General features: G+C 39.7%; 1 protein-coding gene across 1 annotated transcript in view; it reads left to right on the top strand.

The window, feature by feature from the left end:
- Positions 1–13,721, top strand: part of CHN1 (chimerin 1) — a 96,468-nt gene that overhangs the window by 16,205 nt on the left and 66,542 nt on the right. The window contains exons 2-3 of the mRNA XM_035567427.1: positions 3,655–3,693; positions 6,457–6,512. Of these exons, the coding sequence (XP_035423320.1) occupies positions 3,655–3,693; positions 6,457–6,512 (95 nt within the window). The remainder of the gene's footprint in view (positions 1–3,654; positions 3,694–6,456; positions 6,513–13,721) is intronic.

The raw sequence follows: 13,721 nt of genomic DNA on the forward strand, positions 1-13,721 counted from the left end.
AGCCTTGAGTAGAGGGGAGACGAGTCGCTGAGCAGGTAGAGCGGGCTGGCTAGGTGAGTCGTAGCAGGGCAGCAGAAATAGTCAGCAATCTCTGCTGTCTTTCTCCACTGGAGAGAGAGTGGGGGGCCGGCAACCCATGCACTGAGAAGCGGAGACAGACAGCGTGACACTAGGGTGCACAGGGGATGCAGGTCCTTGCCTGAACCAGGCACCACAGTGAGCTCTCAGGACTCACCAGCTGTTACAGGTCTGCGGTGAGGTGCTCGCTTTGCAGAGTAGTATGATTTTGCTGTTGGCTCAAGAGTAAAAATCAATCTACAGGGTAAAGGACTGTGCATTTATTTTCACATACCCTGCAGCATTATTTCCCTGTACCCTTTTACCTTGCCTCTTGCTTTAGGATTTAAAGTGCTTTATCAATTTAACATATTCTTACTCTTTTCTTTACATATACTTATATATTTATTCTCTGATGGTCTTCTGATGAACTTAAAAGTACAGGTTTGGGGCAGGCAGCTGTTTCTTTTCTGATCTATTCTAGGCTGGAAAATAATTAAAGATCAGTATGGATTCAGGGTAGAGAATTTGAACAAGTCCTATGATATAAAACTAAAATCTTACACCCTTCAAATCAAAGCAAAGTTCTGAAGAATTCAAGAGCTGTCATTGCTTGGGATAGTGGGAAATTATCAAACATTTTCATTTTTGAAGCTTGGGAAGACTGTTCAGCTCCAGCACCTGCCAGCTTAAGTTTGAAACTGCCATTTCTGTACACAGACAGTGTGCCTGATCTGAAAATGTCCTCGCTGGTGAGAGTGGCCCTCGTGCTGGCAGAAGTCTCACCGATGCTGGTAGCATCGCATCTGGGCAGAGCTGGTAGCATCGGTTTATGCATTTATGTCTTCCGCAGTGCTCCAGACTGTGGGAGAAGAGCAGCTTTAAGTTGAAATGCATCTCACTTAAGGCAGAAAACACAGTTAAGATAAAACACTATGCACGTCTGAAAGAAAATTATTCAATTTTATCATGGAAGCATTTAGCAGAGCTGAGCTACCGTGCTGATGGGAGCTGTATAAAAATCTGAGAAGCGTCAGTGTGGAGTTTATTGTGTTAATTAGGAGGTGGTGCAGCGTTAGTGAGAAAATGTATTTTGGGTTCAGCATCTTTGTGTTTTTTAATCATGCCTTAAAGTGCTTTTCGGGTACTTTGGACACCTCATTGGAGATGCTGTACACAGAAGCCTGTACTGTCTGAAAATCGTAATAATACATTTCCAAATGCTGATGACTTGGTAGACGGGACCATATCAATTAGTACTTAAAAACGGGTAGTTAACAGACCAATCCAATGCCTCTACTCATTTTATTTTATCGTTGTGTAGCAGAGTGATTTGGGTACTAGAAACATTCTTGCTCAGAAAGCCTGCAGACCCTTCCTTCACGGTTGTTGCTGCACCCTGTACTTGCTGCTACAGTGTTTGTATCAGATAACGTTTTTTTTAAATCACAATAGAAATGACCTTTTGTATTTTCATTAGCTCATGTGGGATGGCCTGGGGGTATTCTAACACTGGTAAGGCAGTAAAGCTTACAGACAGATTTTCTAACAAAATACTTGTGCACAGCTGCATAACATAAATCATTCCTTCCAATTTCTGAATGTTACATGTTAGTTATATGAAAGTTACTGCTGTTCTTGTCTGACTTTAACAAGGTTTGGTTTTTGTTTTTGTTTGGCACAAATATTGTTGTTTTTCAGTTTTATAATCGTGCTGCCTTTAGCCGTAACAATTATATGGCTTGAGTGCAAGCAAATATGGGTTAGACTGCCAAGATATTTGTATTTTCATAGCAGTCAGCTCATACTTTACAAATACGGTGCATGTTGTCCTTCACTTAAGTTATTTATTTGTAAATCCAACTGGTGCCTACGTTGCCAAAAATAAGCCATAGCAAAAGGGAATTCAGCTCAGCTGGTGGGGTAAGAATCCTCTTCTGGGACTAAACCCATTACTTTTACTTTCAAGTTTTGCCATTTTTCCTTGTGACACTACAGTGCCAAGGGATTATGTTGCAATGCTTCTGAAATGAATCTACTTGCAGCGCTTTAATTAAAAGTATGCAAGTAGGAGTGAGTAACCACTGCTGCATCTGTTGCTGCTGATTTTCTGCCACTGACCTAGCGTAGTGTGGGCAGCTGAAGATCTCTGTGTGTGCCAGGTCCCCAGGACACGGTGGCACATCTGCAGGGCCTTCCAAAGGTCAAAAAATAATGTTCTGGGCAGTGGCAGTTTGACCGAGTGCCTCCTTAATGCTAAAGTAATAGTGAATTGTATTTATAAACCCCACTAACGCCGAGACAGTCCACAAGGACTGCACCTTCTCCATTCACCACTGAAATAATAGGGTAAAAAGTCAAGCAAAATGCTAGCTCAGACAGGTTAGCGAGCATGCTGGGGTGGGCCTGGGGAGGGTCTGCGCCAATTAAACTGGAAAATATCTCCTTCCGCTGAGCTCTGGTTTAGAGAGATTTGGACATGACTGTAGGTGGGAGAAACGGGCTAAGAGAAGAACTTGAGGAGGGCAGATTGCTTTACCCTGAGGGGTGGCAGAGCAAAAGCCTTTCCCAGCTTCAGGCTTGGTTTTGGAGGCGTTAGGGACTCTGGAATGGAGATGTCACACAGGCTGAAATTAAGGAACAGGTCCCCAGATTGCTGGATATTTATATAACCTCACAGCAAAAAGTACAAATCGGGGTGGTTTGGAGGCAGCAGATGGTTGCAGAGAAAGCTCAGAACTGAAGACCTCGGTGAGAAGATTTCCTACAGGCAGGCTGGCTGCCTGGCTGCCCAGCCGCTGCAGCTCTGGGCTTTTTCATACAGTGAGAGCTGAGTAACTCCATTCACTTCAGGGCAGGTAACAGAAAAGCTCAGCACCCTGCAGGAAGCCTCACTGCCCTGCAGAATCAGACCTGACGCTGGTCGAAGTAAAAATAGTGGATCAGAGATGGAGTTGGTGACACAGCCCTGAGCAAATATGTCAGATCATTTTGTCAGCAACTCATAAGGGAGACAGAAAACACTGTTGGCTCTTTATTATTTAGTTTTTGAGTATTAAAATTATGGATTAGAAATATACTGTTACTTTTAATACCCACTGACCACTTCCAAGCAGAGTGTGTACTCAGCGTGAAAAACTCCCTCCTGTTTTGCAAAACATTGCATAGTATTTCCATGCTTGTTTTTTTTTTTAGGGGTTGTTAATTGCTATCCAGAATAGGAAAAAGCTAACGGGAGGAGTGAGTTGGATGAAGACTGATTTATCAGAGTATAAATTGAGATTAAAGAATCTTTCTAGTGTAACTTAAAAAGGAATTGAAAATATGTACGTAATAAAATAACATGCATTACTTGCCACCTCCAATCATTTGGCTTCACATTTTGCAAATGGTTTTCTAAGAAAATACATTTTCATGTATTCTGTTTAAGTAAGGAGGGGGAACTTTTAGTAGGTTGCTTTGTACTTCATTATTAAAAATGGTTATAGAATTTAGGTGCAGTATTTATCTTAATAAATCTGCAGGGGCTTCTGGAGGGTTGTTTCTGTCTTAAAACATTTCTAACACAACACTGAAAATTGACATTTTTTCTTTCAGATACTGATGAATACAGACCACCGGTTTGGAAATCTTACTGTAAGTATCTCAAGGTTTTTTTTTTTTTCTTTTTCCTTCTTTAAGTCAGAGCTGAAAAAGTTTCAGTGGGGTGCTTTAAAAAAAAAGTCTCATATTTCTTTTCACTAGACTGTGATTTTACCAGCATCAGAAGTGAAAGCGTTCATTAGCATTAGAGAGAGATGCAGCTGTTTATCCTCAAGGCTAACAAATGCAGATTATTCGATGGGGCAGGTTCCCTGCACCTCACTGACGACGCAAGGGATGGTGCTCCTGCGTGGGGCTGGCTGGCACTGGTGGGGCTGCCTAGGCCGGGGCTTGCACAAACTCCGTTCTTGCCTTAAGGTTACACTGGTAAACTTTTAGGGCTCCTCTGTGTTAGTAACTTGCATCACTAGAGTTGAGACTGGAACTGGTTAGGAAAACTCAAAAGAAATAATTTTTCCTCAGAACTTGCTGATGCAGTAAAATGAGAGCATTTGTGTGGCCCAGAGTGACCATGAAACCAAAATTATGTTTTCTGAAGGCCTGACGAGAAGGACCTGGTTTCCTACCAACTGTCATATAACGGAGATGGCTGGGGCCTCAGTCTCTGAATCTAGTGGCAGAGCCTGTTTGTGCCTTTTGAATCACCGTGTGTAGCACCAGTAGCTCGTCATATGCCACGTCAGCCGCTTAATAGTAAAGAATTTGACTTGAGCAAGCTTTTTTCTTGCAGTGGATGGCTAAAAGATAAAATTGAGACACTTTGCTGCCGGGCATTAAACGTCATTAGTCACAACTGCAATACGTTTTTGTGCTTGTTACCGAGTTCTGCGTGTTTTGCTTTTGGGTATGAATCACAGTTCTGTACCTTGAGTGAACTCAGGGAATGCTGCCTGTTTGGGCAGTTCATTCCATGCCGTGATCAGGAATAGGGGCGTCCAGTCTTTGTTAATACCAGAACTTCATTGGTAGCTTGCCAGGAGCTGAAGGCTCGGGTGCGTGCAGTGTGTGTGCACCCACTCTCCTGCACCACCGTGGTTCACCACGGCGAGCCTTTCCTCTAGTTCAGAATTAAGCGTGCGGTCGTGGGGTTTGCTTATATTTCTGTCTCCTGACTGCTCAAGAGGAATGGCTTGCTTGACTTCCCTGGTGATAAGTGCAGTAAAGGAACTGGTGTTGAACAAATTGAATTGCACACATCAATTAGAGGAGGAGGAATAGGCATCCTGTTTTGTCACTTAACTGTTCTACCTGCTGTGCTTCTGACTGGAAGAGGACAAAAGGTACTGTCTTCTGAGAAGAGGAATTTCCTTCCAGAAAATCTTTTCAACCTTGCTTGAAGTAAGGTGGGAAACAATTCTCAACTTCTAGCCAATTTCTGCAGAACATGCTGATTGTGATTCTCCAGTGCTCTTCTGTGAAACTCAGAGAGATCCATTTTCGCTTTGTGATTTTTTTTCATTTGAACTTGACTCTACAGTTCTCAGAATTGGATATGGACAAGGGCCAGCACCATCAAATAGGGCTTTTACAATGGAAGCTAAAGGATCTGTGCGCTCGGCAAATAAATGGTCATGCTATGCTTGAAATGAAGATTGCTATTTTATATGTGTATGCTGTTTTTCATCACTTGCAAAAATCATTTTTGTAATACCAATAGAGAATGGTCAGGATTGATTTTAGTAACATCAGGAAAAAGCATTGGCTTTTTTATTTGGAACAAAGGGAGTAAATTTTTCCAGTCGATCTTATGATTGCCATATCATTGGGCATTTTGCCATTTTTTCCATTCTCATGTAATTTAGCACATAAATAATGTATTTCTCAGTGGGGAAGACTCATCATCAAATGAGAAGTGTAATGAAGTCAGATCTTATTGAGTAAGTTAATGTGTGGTTTTATTACCTGAAGAAGGTGACAGCACACATTGTTAGACCTTGGTGTTAGTGCTAATGTTCAAAAGATAATTTAATTTTAAAAGATTACAGTTCCAAATGTCCATTTTATTTGTTCTAGAGTACTGTTCAATTACTAATTTGGTGGTGTTGTTAGCCTTGTTTTAAAGGTGACTTGCCAAACCAAACTCTTTTTGTTTTAGGAGTTGGAAGTCACTCCATCTGCTTACTAAACAAGAAAGTCCATACAATAATACCATTAAATTTACAGCTAGCTCCTATGAATTATAGCGGTTTAATACGGCATATATTTAAAAAAAAAAAAAAAAAAAGGTTGGAAGATAGTCGTAAGTTTAGGTCGTAATTTGGAACTTAACTGCTACTAGACTCCTGATGTTGTTAGATCTGTAAATGCAAAGGTCTGTTTGTTGTTGTTGTTGTTCAGAAAGGTCATCACTGAGTAGTGAGAAAAGCAGAGGGTTTGATTGTGCAAAGTTCTGAATGACTCCTGTAAGCTCTCATATTTCAGGTCACCAAAAGTGTGCCCAGCATAGTAGGATGGGACTCTGTCTGCTTACTGAAAAAAAAACTGCTAGCTGTCTGATTTGATATATTATAAATTTTAATTTGCATTTATCCTAATTCCTTTTCCGATCTGCTTGATGGAAGCTTGGCCAGAGACTCCCTAGTACTTGAGCAATTAATTGTAAAAATAATCAGTGATCCTGATTTGGCTAGGAACATTCTCTTGTCTGGCATCTTGTAAGTAATTTTTGATATATATACATTCGCATTTAAATCTCACAGCAAGTCATCTTTTTCTTAAACAAAAATTTAATGTTAAAATGCCTAATTGATGTAGTGATTCTGTATTAATCAAAATTTAACTTCTGTCTTCTCTCAGTGTATCAGTTGCAACAGGAAGCTCCCCATCCTAGAAGAATTACCTGCACTTGCGAGGTAGGTATTATAAAACATTTTGTTTTATAGGGTCCAGTAATTCCAAGTCTCTTCTCAATGTTGTGCAACCCAAACAGTGCTTCCATGGGAGGTATGGTGCTGTGATCAGAGTAAGTAGCCTTGAGGGTCAGTGGTGCCTGGAAAGCCACTTGATCTAAAAATAGAATTAAAACACATTTTGAGTTTGTTGTATATACCTGAGAATCATTTGCTGTTTTTTCACTTATTCCTACATAAATGGAAACATGCCTCTTCTCTCCTTTTGGGGACAGAAATTCCCAGAAGCAAGAGCAGAGCTGTAGAAGGGGAACATGCACCTGTTGTTACACACATTGCTGCTAGATGCCTGCAATAAATCAGCAGGCAGAAGACTGAAACCTCTTCTCATTCTGAGTCTCAGTACTTACAACTCGTTAATTCTAGTAGCTAAGCTATGCCGAGCCACAGCTTTTAAGGACCCGCACAGAAACAATGGGACCCTGTTGAGATGCAGTGATACAAATCACTGAGTTTTGTAAAAACGAGATAGATGCTCACGGGGCCAGGTGCTGAGGCAGACCCTGAATGGCCAGGTGCTTTGCGCGTTGTTGCAGCAGACCCACACCTCTTTGGGGCTGCGATGCTGGCAGGTGCCATCAGTACCGAACACCCCTGCCAGCAAGTGTCTGTTTAGAACTGTATCTCTCATGCAGCTTCAGTTAGGAACCTGGGAAACATTAATTTCAGTTACAAAAATGCCAAAGCGTTAGGCTCAACATGTCAAACAGTATTACGAAACACAACTGCATAACCACTGGAAGTTATTACATCGCTGCAATAAAACCTGAGCATTTTTATCATGTGCCAAGAGAAAGGGAATTAATCCTTGAAATATGTTAGTCATTTTGACGTAGTATTAAATATAGAGGGACATAACACTGTCGGGAACACTAATAGCTTACAGTTTAGATCAGAAAGAGGATTACTATACACAATTAAACAGGCGTTTCGCTGTCGTCTTTTTAAATGCCCAATTGTGATTCTACAAAGTAATCTGTCAATTTTTAAGATAAGAGGTAGAGATTTAACAGAAATGAAATTTTTCATTTAGAGGAAGCACTCTTGTCTTCTGTTAATTTGATGGATTTGTATTTTTATAAAAGTTGTAATAACAGCTGATTGCACTTAAGCAAGACATAGCTGTAGGAGAGAACAATACATTAATTTTACAAGAAGCATTGTAGCAAAAAGTTTCCCTTTAACTAATGTTTCCATTGCTAATGAGGGTCCAAGCAGGGAGACTCTTGTTAAGGTTGTTGAGCAGATATCTTTTGTACATCAAATAAGGTGGTATGGAGATTTGAGGGAGAGATCTGTAGAAGCTCTGAGCTGTGAAAAAAGTTTTTTACTCACATTGCAATGTTATTAGGAAGGTTATTTTCTATTTTGTGCGTTCTTTCTGTTAGGGTTTTCCATTACATTACTATACAAAATATTTGAAGTCTTGTAATAAGGGCTTGTAATTCTAGGGAGGCTAAATGTCCACTTTTAGCAGCAGGACTATTTCCAGTTCAAGAGTAATAACTTGGCACGAATGGAGATTTTCCCATTGACTTCAGTGGGACTATTCATGGCCAATCTGTTCGCAAGCTTTGTTGTATCTTATCGTGTCCAGGCCAACTGCTGGGCAAAATGGACATGGACCCCATGCCAGCTGGAACTTTGCACACTGTTGAGGGGGGCATAATTTTCTGTTTTCTCTCTTCTTTTTTTTTTCTATATTATGGCCCATATTGTCATTCTTCTCCCACTTTTCCCTCTTGCACTTTTTCTTGAGAAAGCAGAAGGATGTTTCAGAGGACAGTTATTACAAAAACGCTGACAGAAAGTAGAGTGCTGAGAGCTGTGCCAGCCTGTTGTGGCTCGATCAGATGGCAACCTACCTTTGTACTCCATCGTGCCTGTGCTCACCTGGCTAGGATGAAGTTCTTAACTCCCTGCCTCCCATGTGTTTAGTGTTGTTAAGTGTGGTTGAATAGCTGCTTTTTCTTTCCTCTGTCCAAAAGTATTTCACTGGTGGAAGAAGTGCTAGTATGTGTGTATGTATATGTATATATGCACGCTCTAAAATGTGTGAAGGATTTTTGATACTCTTCTGACACTGTTCCTTGCGAGGTGCTGACACTATGCCTTTGCAATCGCTGCAGTCTTTTATTTGCTGAGTCTTATCTCAAAGCTCTGCTGTTATTTACTCATAACAACAGCCTTTCTCATAATGTATGCTCATAAAGTTGCCTGGGCCCTCTGCTGGGCCCTCTGCCCAGCAGCTATTCTTCAGTTTCTTCAGTTAGATGCTTTGAGAGCTGCAGGTGTGATGGTTTTAATGCTTACAGAATTAGAACCTTCATTTTTCTATATACTTCCTGGCTTCTTTGAAAAAAAATAATAAAAAGAAATGTAAGGAGTGGGAAAATATCAGTACTTTTGTACTAAGGAAATCTCACAGCAGATAACATCATGATTGTAATTATTGTCTAGCACAATGCATATGTCCCTGACATTCAGGGAGAAACTGTAAAATCATAAAGGCGTCCAGCATATCTAATAAGATCTCTTGCCATTTTATCCCAGACTAGTTTAACTGCAGAGAGTTGTTGTGGGGTCTTTTTGCCCTGGGTGATATGAAATCACAAGCAGATTTTATACTGAGTTCTCCATCATAGTATTCTTAGAATACTGTTAGCCTATCCAGGCAAATAAGCAGAGGTATAAATGTGTATATATATAGGATCTGCGTATTGAAAATGTTTCCTCCCTCTGGACTGATGGAGATCCTTCAGCCGTTCATCAGATCCAGGTTGTCCTCTTTTTAGAATCAAACAAGAGGAGAGACCTATTCATGTCAGGCAAATACAAAAGCATCTGTATAAAGCTGCTTCAAATACAAGTTACACTGGTCACTGTAATTCTCTCATCTTAATTTTAATACTGATAATTATAAAAATAAAATTTGTTAGGTATGATAGAGGTGGTTTACAGGGTTTAGAAATTGGTAAGAATTGGACTAAGTAAAAGATCCGTGGAAAAAAAACAGTCAGTTGCAGATAGCTGCAGAACATTTTGCTGCAGAACAGAACATATTAAGTACACATTTTCTCATTAAAGTATCCTTTTATATAAAAAGTCTTTGAAGCTTATTTTTACCTAATAAAGGTAAAATTGAAATAATACATTACAATGCAGATAAGTGTTTTTCATTATAAATATTGAACAATTTATGCAGCTGCTTCAGATTTGATGTGAAAATATATTCAGTGAGCAGTAACATGTTTAACCTTTCTCTGTGGTCTCAGCCTCTCCTGCTAGTGCTGAGCTTTGTGATCTGCTCTTTCTCAGCTGGGTTTCTATTAGCAGCCATGCATGAGTCAGTGGGGAGCAGAGTCTTTTCCTAAGTGGTTGAATTATCCAGCTGTATAAACAAATTCATAAATATTAGGATGAGAATTTTGGTCCAGAGAACATCAAAGAGGTCAGTGGGAGGGAACAACATGTAATTTGGTAAGATATTAGCACCTAAATTGCTCCCCTTGCATTATTGTATTCCACTTATTGAAATAAGCAAGAGTGAGAGTGATGATCAGAGGAAAAAGCACTTGTTAAAGAATAGTTGGAAGTTACAATGTAAAAATAACAGCAAAAAAGAAAAACCACACAGTCGTTTATTTTAGGTGCAAAGGCACGTGGTGTACAAGTGCTGATACTGTATTCAACAGAATGACCTACTTAACATGAAATGCTTCTCAAATACAGGATTTGAGTTTCTGCTCTGCTACACCAGTTTTGTATCAGAGCAACGCGCAGTTCAATGGAGTTACATGGAGCTAGAAAGAACAGTGCATCCACTGGGAATTTTTTATTGTGAACATGCAGTAGAGCCAAAGCTTTTAACACTACATAATGCTCATTTGTAAACTTAGAATGTTATGGAATCATCAACTTTGAAGAACGTTGGATTTCTGTGTGAGACTTAGATCAATATTGTGATGTCATTTGTCCAGTTAATCTTGTATTGCCTCCCTGGGATTTCTGTCTGTTGTGCATATAATATTTTATTTACACATGTGCGTGTGTGTGTGTGCACGCAGGCATATTGAGGGTATCCTTGACTGCCATCTGAAGGCATTCCGTGATAAATTTTAAATAATTATGTGTAGAAAAAAATATCAAACAGTGAGATGATGGGGGCAATTAAAATCACTGCCCTTTCTTGCCCTGTAACAAAGCTTCATCATGATCCAGTGCAAGCAGTTAACAAGCTGTTAAACAGCATCTCTGCGTAGCCTCATGAAAATGGCCTCTGTGAGCGGTCAAGAAGCACAGCAGAGGTTGGGCATATATAATGCACATCGTTGTTAGAGGTCTTTGCAGAGATGGCTTAATCTATGTCACATTCATCCAGAACAACATCCCAGCTTTCATGGTAAGGAGACTCTTTTCCAAAGGAATGGTTATTGTAAGGTGCTTGCCAAGTCTGACCCACTTATCTGTTTATTCACTTGGTTTTATTGGCTTCACCTCAGTTTGTGGGGAAAAAAATCAGAAACAAAGCAGTGGTGGATAGCTTCATTCACCTTTGTGTTTCTTGCAGGTATCACAGAGAGGTCTGACACTTTCCTGTGGCCTCAGTGCATGTACAATACAAATAAGCAAATTGAAAGCCAATATCTCACAACTAGTGCAGCTACTTCCCATCCGACTTGTGGATGAAACTTCCAATAACTCTGTGAGGCCCTATGAATAAGGGCTTTTTTTTCTTCTAAGTAAGAAGCAATATTAAAACTGTGCCAAACATAGGCTAAACAAACAGCAATAGGATTTTTTTTCCCATAAATAAAGATTTCTGAGAAGTCCAAGGACATAGCATTCAGCTGGTCTTTGCTGCATACAGAGTAAATGAAGTAGCTAAGGCTGCTTTTACTCGTACTCAACAACACTCTGGTCCAAAAGCACTGCCAAATCAGACAAACTGCAGAGGACATTGGGCTATGTTTTCAGCTAACAGCTTTAATTAAAATGACCGCTTTCTTGCTACTTCGATTTTTATTTCAGAACATATTTCCTTCCTTAGGTGGGTTTTAGTTCCAGTCTAGCTGGATGTTTTGGTTTTGTGTCCTGAGCTTGAGGCTGACCCAGTGTGGGTCAGGGGCTAACAAAGCTTCGGCGCTGGCTTCTTTTGGCTTTCGGTGCTCACGTGTAACTGGAAGATATGCGGGTACCTGCAGCTGTAATTTACATATACGGTGTGGCAGGAAGTCCAAACAGACATGAAAAACCAGGAACATTGCATATTGTTAACTAAGAGCAAATGGCGCGCTTTCTTTTATGCCTAAGTTGCTATGAGTAAAGCTGTTGTAACGATACTCCTAGGGAGTGTTGTAGAAAGCTGAAGCACAGTGTTTACTGTCTTACATGTTAAATTTGGCCTACAGGATCTCTGTTTTTGTAAGGTCACATGGACTGCACTAAATGTGTAGCCCAGCTAGTGCTGAGTGAATGAGAAGGCCCCTGCTGAGTTCAGATGGAGTTGCCTTCGAATCTAAATGCATACATTCAATCTAGGTGACAAAAAGCTAATATTATGAAAAGTAAAAAAGTTATGGAAAAATAAAATACAGAAAACCAGGCTATAAAACTAAGTGAATTCTGTTTAGCCACAGTCTGAAATGGGTTCCTGTTGCACTGGGGTTTATACAAACTAACCATGTTGCACATCAACATTTATATAGACATTTTTGAACAGTTTGTAAAAGTGATCAGGAGAGACTCGACGTTAACAGAAGCGGTTATTTTGCTCTTTAACTCATCATCCACCAAGATGAGCTGCAAACCAAGCTAAAATCGCCTCGGAGCCCATTGGAGCTTTGCTCTGCTGCTTTGCCCCAGTCTTCTGCCAATTCACATTTTCAAGTTGTTTGCACGGAGGGCAGTATTACAATTTGTCGTGTGATTTGCAGGTGTTCTAAGTGGGACCTGTCACATTACTGGTCCACTGCTGAAATGTAATGCTTTTGCCTATGTATATTTTCTAGTTCTATCATATAAATTCACTGTATTGCTGAGATAAATACAAAATCACAACAGACAGACATCAAAATCTTATTCATAACACTAGTCTCAGGCAGTTTTTAAAAAAGAATGTTGGCTTTTCTTGAGAGTTGTAAAGTTAGCTGTGCAAAGATAGGAACTGTTGCAAGTTTATATCATAATAATAATAAAATACTTTCACTTTTTCTGTTTTCATATTGTTGTCTTGCTATTAATTAACTAGTCTGATTTTAATGGAAATATGTAAGAGTTTTTTTTTCTTTTTTTGAAATGATCCAGTCTCCTCAGGACCTTTGAAAATAGTTCACACTGGTTAACTCGTTTGTTTTCATGCGGGAAAAGGAAATATTTTAGAACATGATTAATCTTTCCAGTGATTGAATGTTTTTTCAAAAATGATGAACCATCAAAACAACTTTTGTTTGCTGGGAGTGTGGAAGAGTTGTCATTAGACTGTAGATCGGGTTATATTTTTTGACATTTTGGACATCTGAAATCTTTATACTCCACTGAGATAACTGGAGGGAAGTGCTGATTTTAATAGGCATCTTTTGAAAAGATGGAAAAAGGGAACTGAAGTGGCAGTTTACTGTAAGTATTTTGTATTTTATTATAGCTGGGTCATTTTAGACTCTTGTAGTTCAGGTTGTATAATTGTCAAATTTTATTCCCCCCAATTTTTCAGCCTATAAATTTAGCAAAGAAGGATAATATGGTGGTTTAGATTATTGTGCTGATTTGTGGGAGTTCTGTAGTTCCGCAATTGTCAGAAATCTTCCTGGACAATTGCAAATGAATTACTTCATCTGAAATACATAGCAGGCAAATTGTCTTCTGACACCCTGACACTGTACGATCTCTGGAGCATGGACCGTCTTCTGTTACATAGCATGACATACGCATATGTGATGTTGAGGTCTTTTGGGTGATACTGCAGATCACACATTTCAGTGCAGTCAAGTAGTGCATAATTAGGCACTTGCTAATGATCCTTTAGTCTGCCTCTTGCCCTCACTCTGATGGGATATGGTAGTGGTTGAATTTCTCACAGCAGAGACAGCAACAGCTTTATGATGGACGATACCCTGTACATTTAAGAGTTTTGTAGATGTTTCACTGTGTAAA

Source organism: Cygnus atratus, chromosome 6 (assembly GCF_013377495.2).
Source record: "Cygnus atratus isolate AKBS03 ecotype Queensland, Australia chromosome 6, CAtr_DNAZoo_HiC_assembly, whole genome shotgun sequence".
In the NCBI taxonomy this organism is placed as follows: Eukaryota; Metazoa; Chordata; class Aves; order Anseriformes; family Anatidae; genus Cygnus; species Cygnus atratus.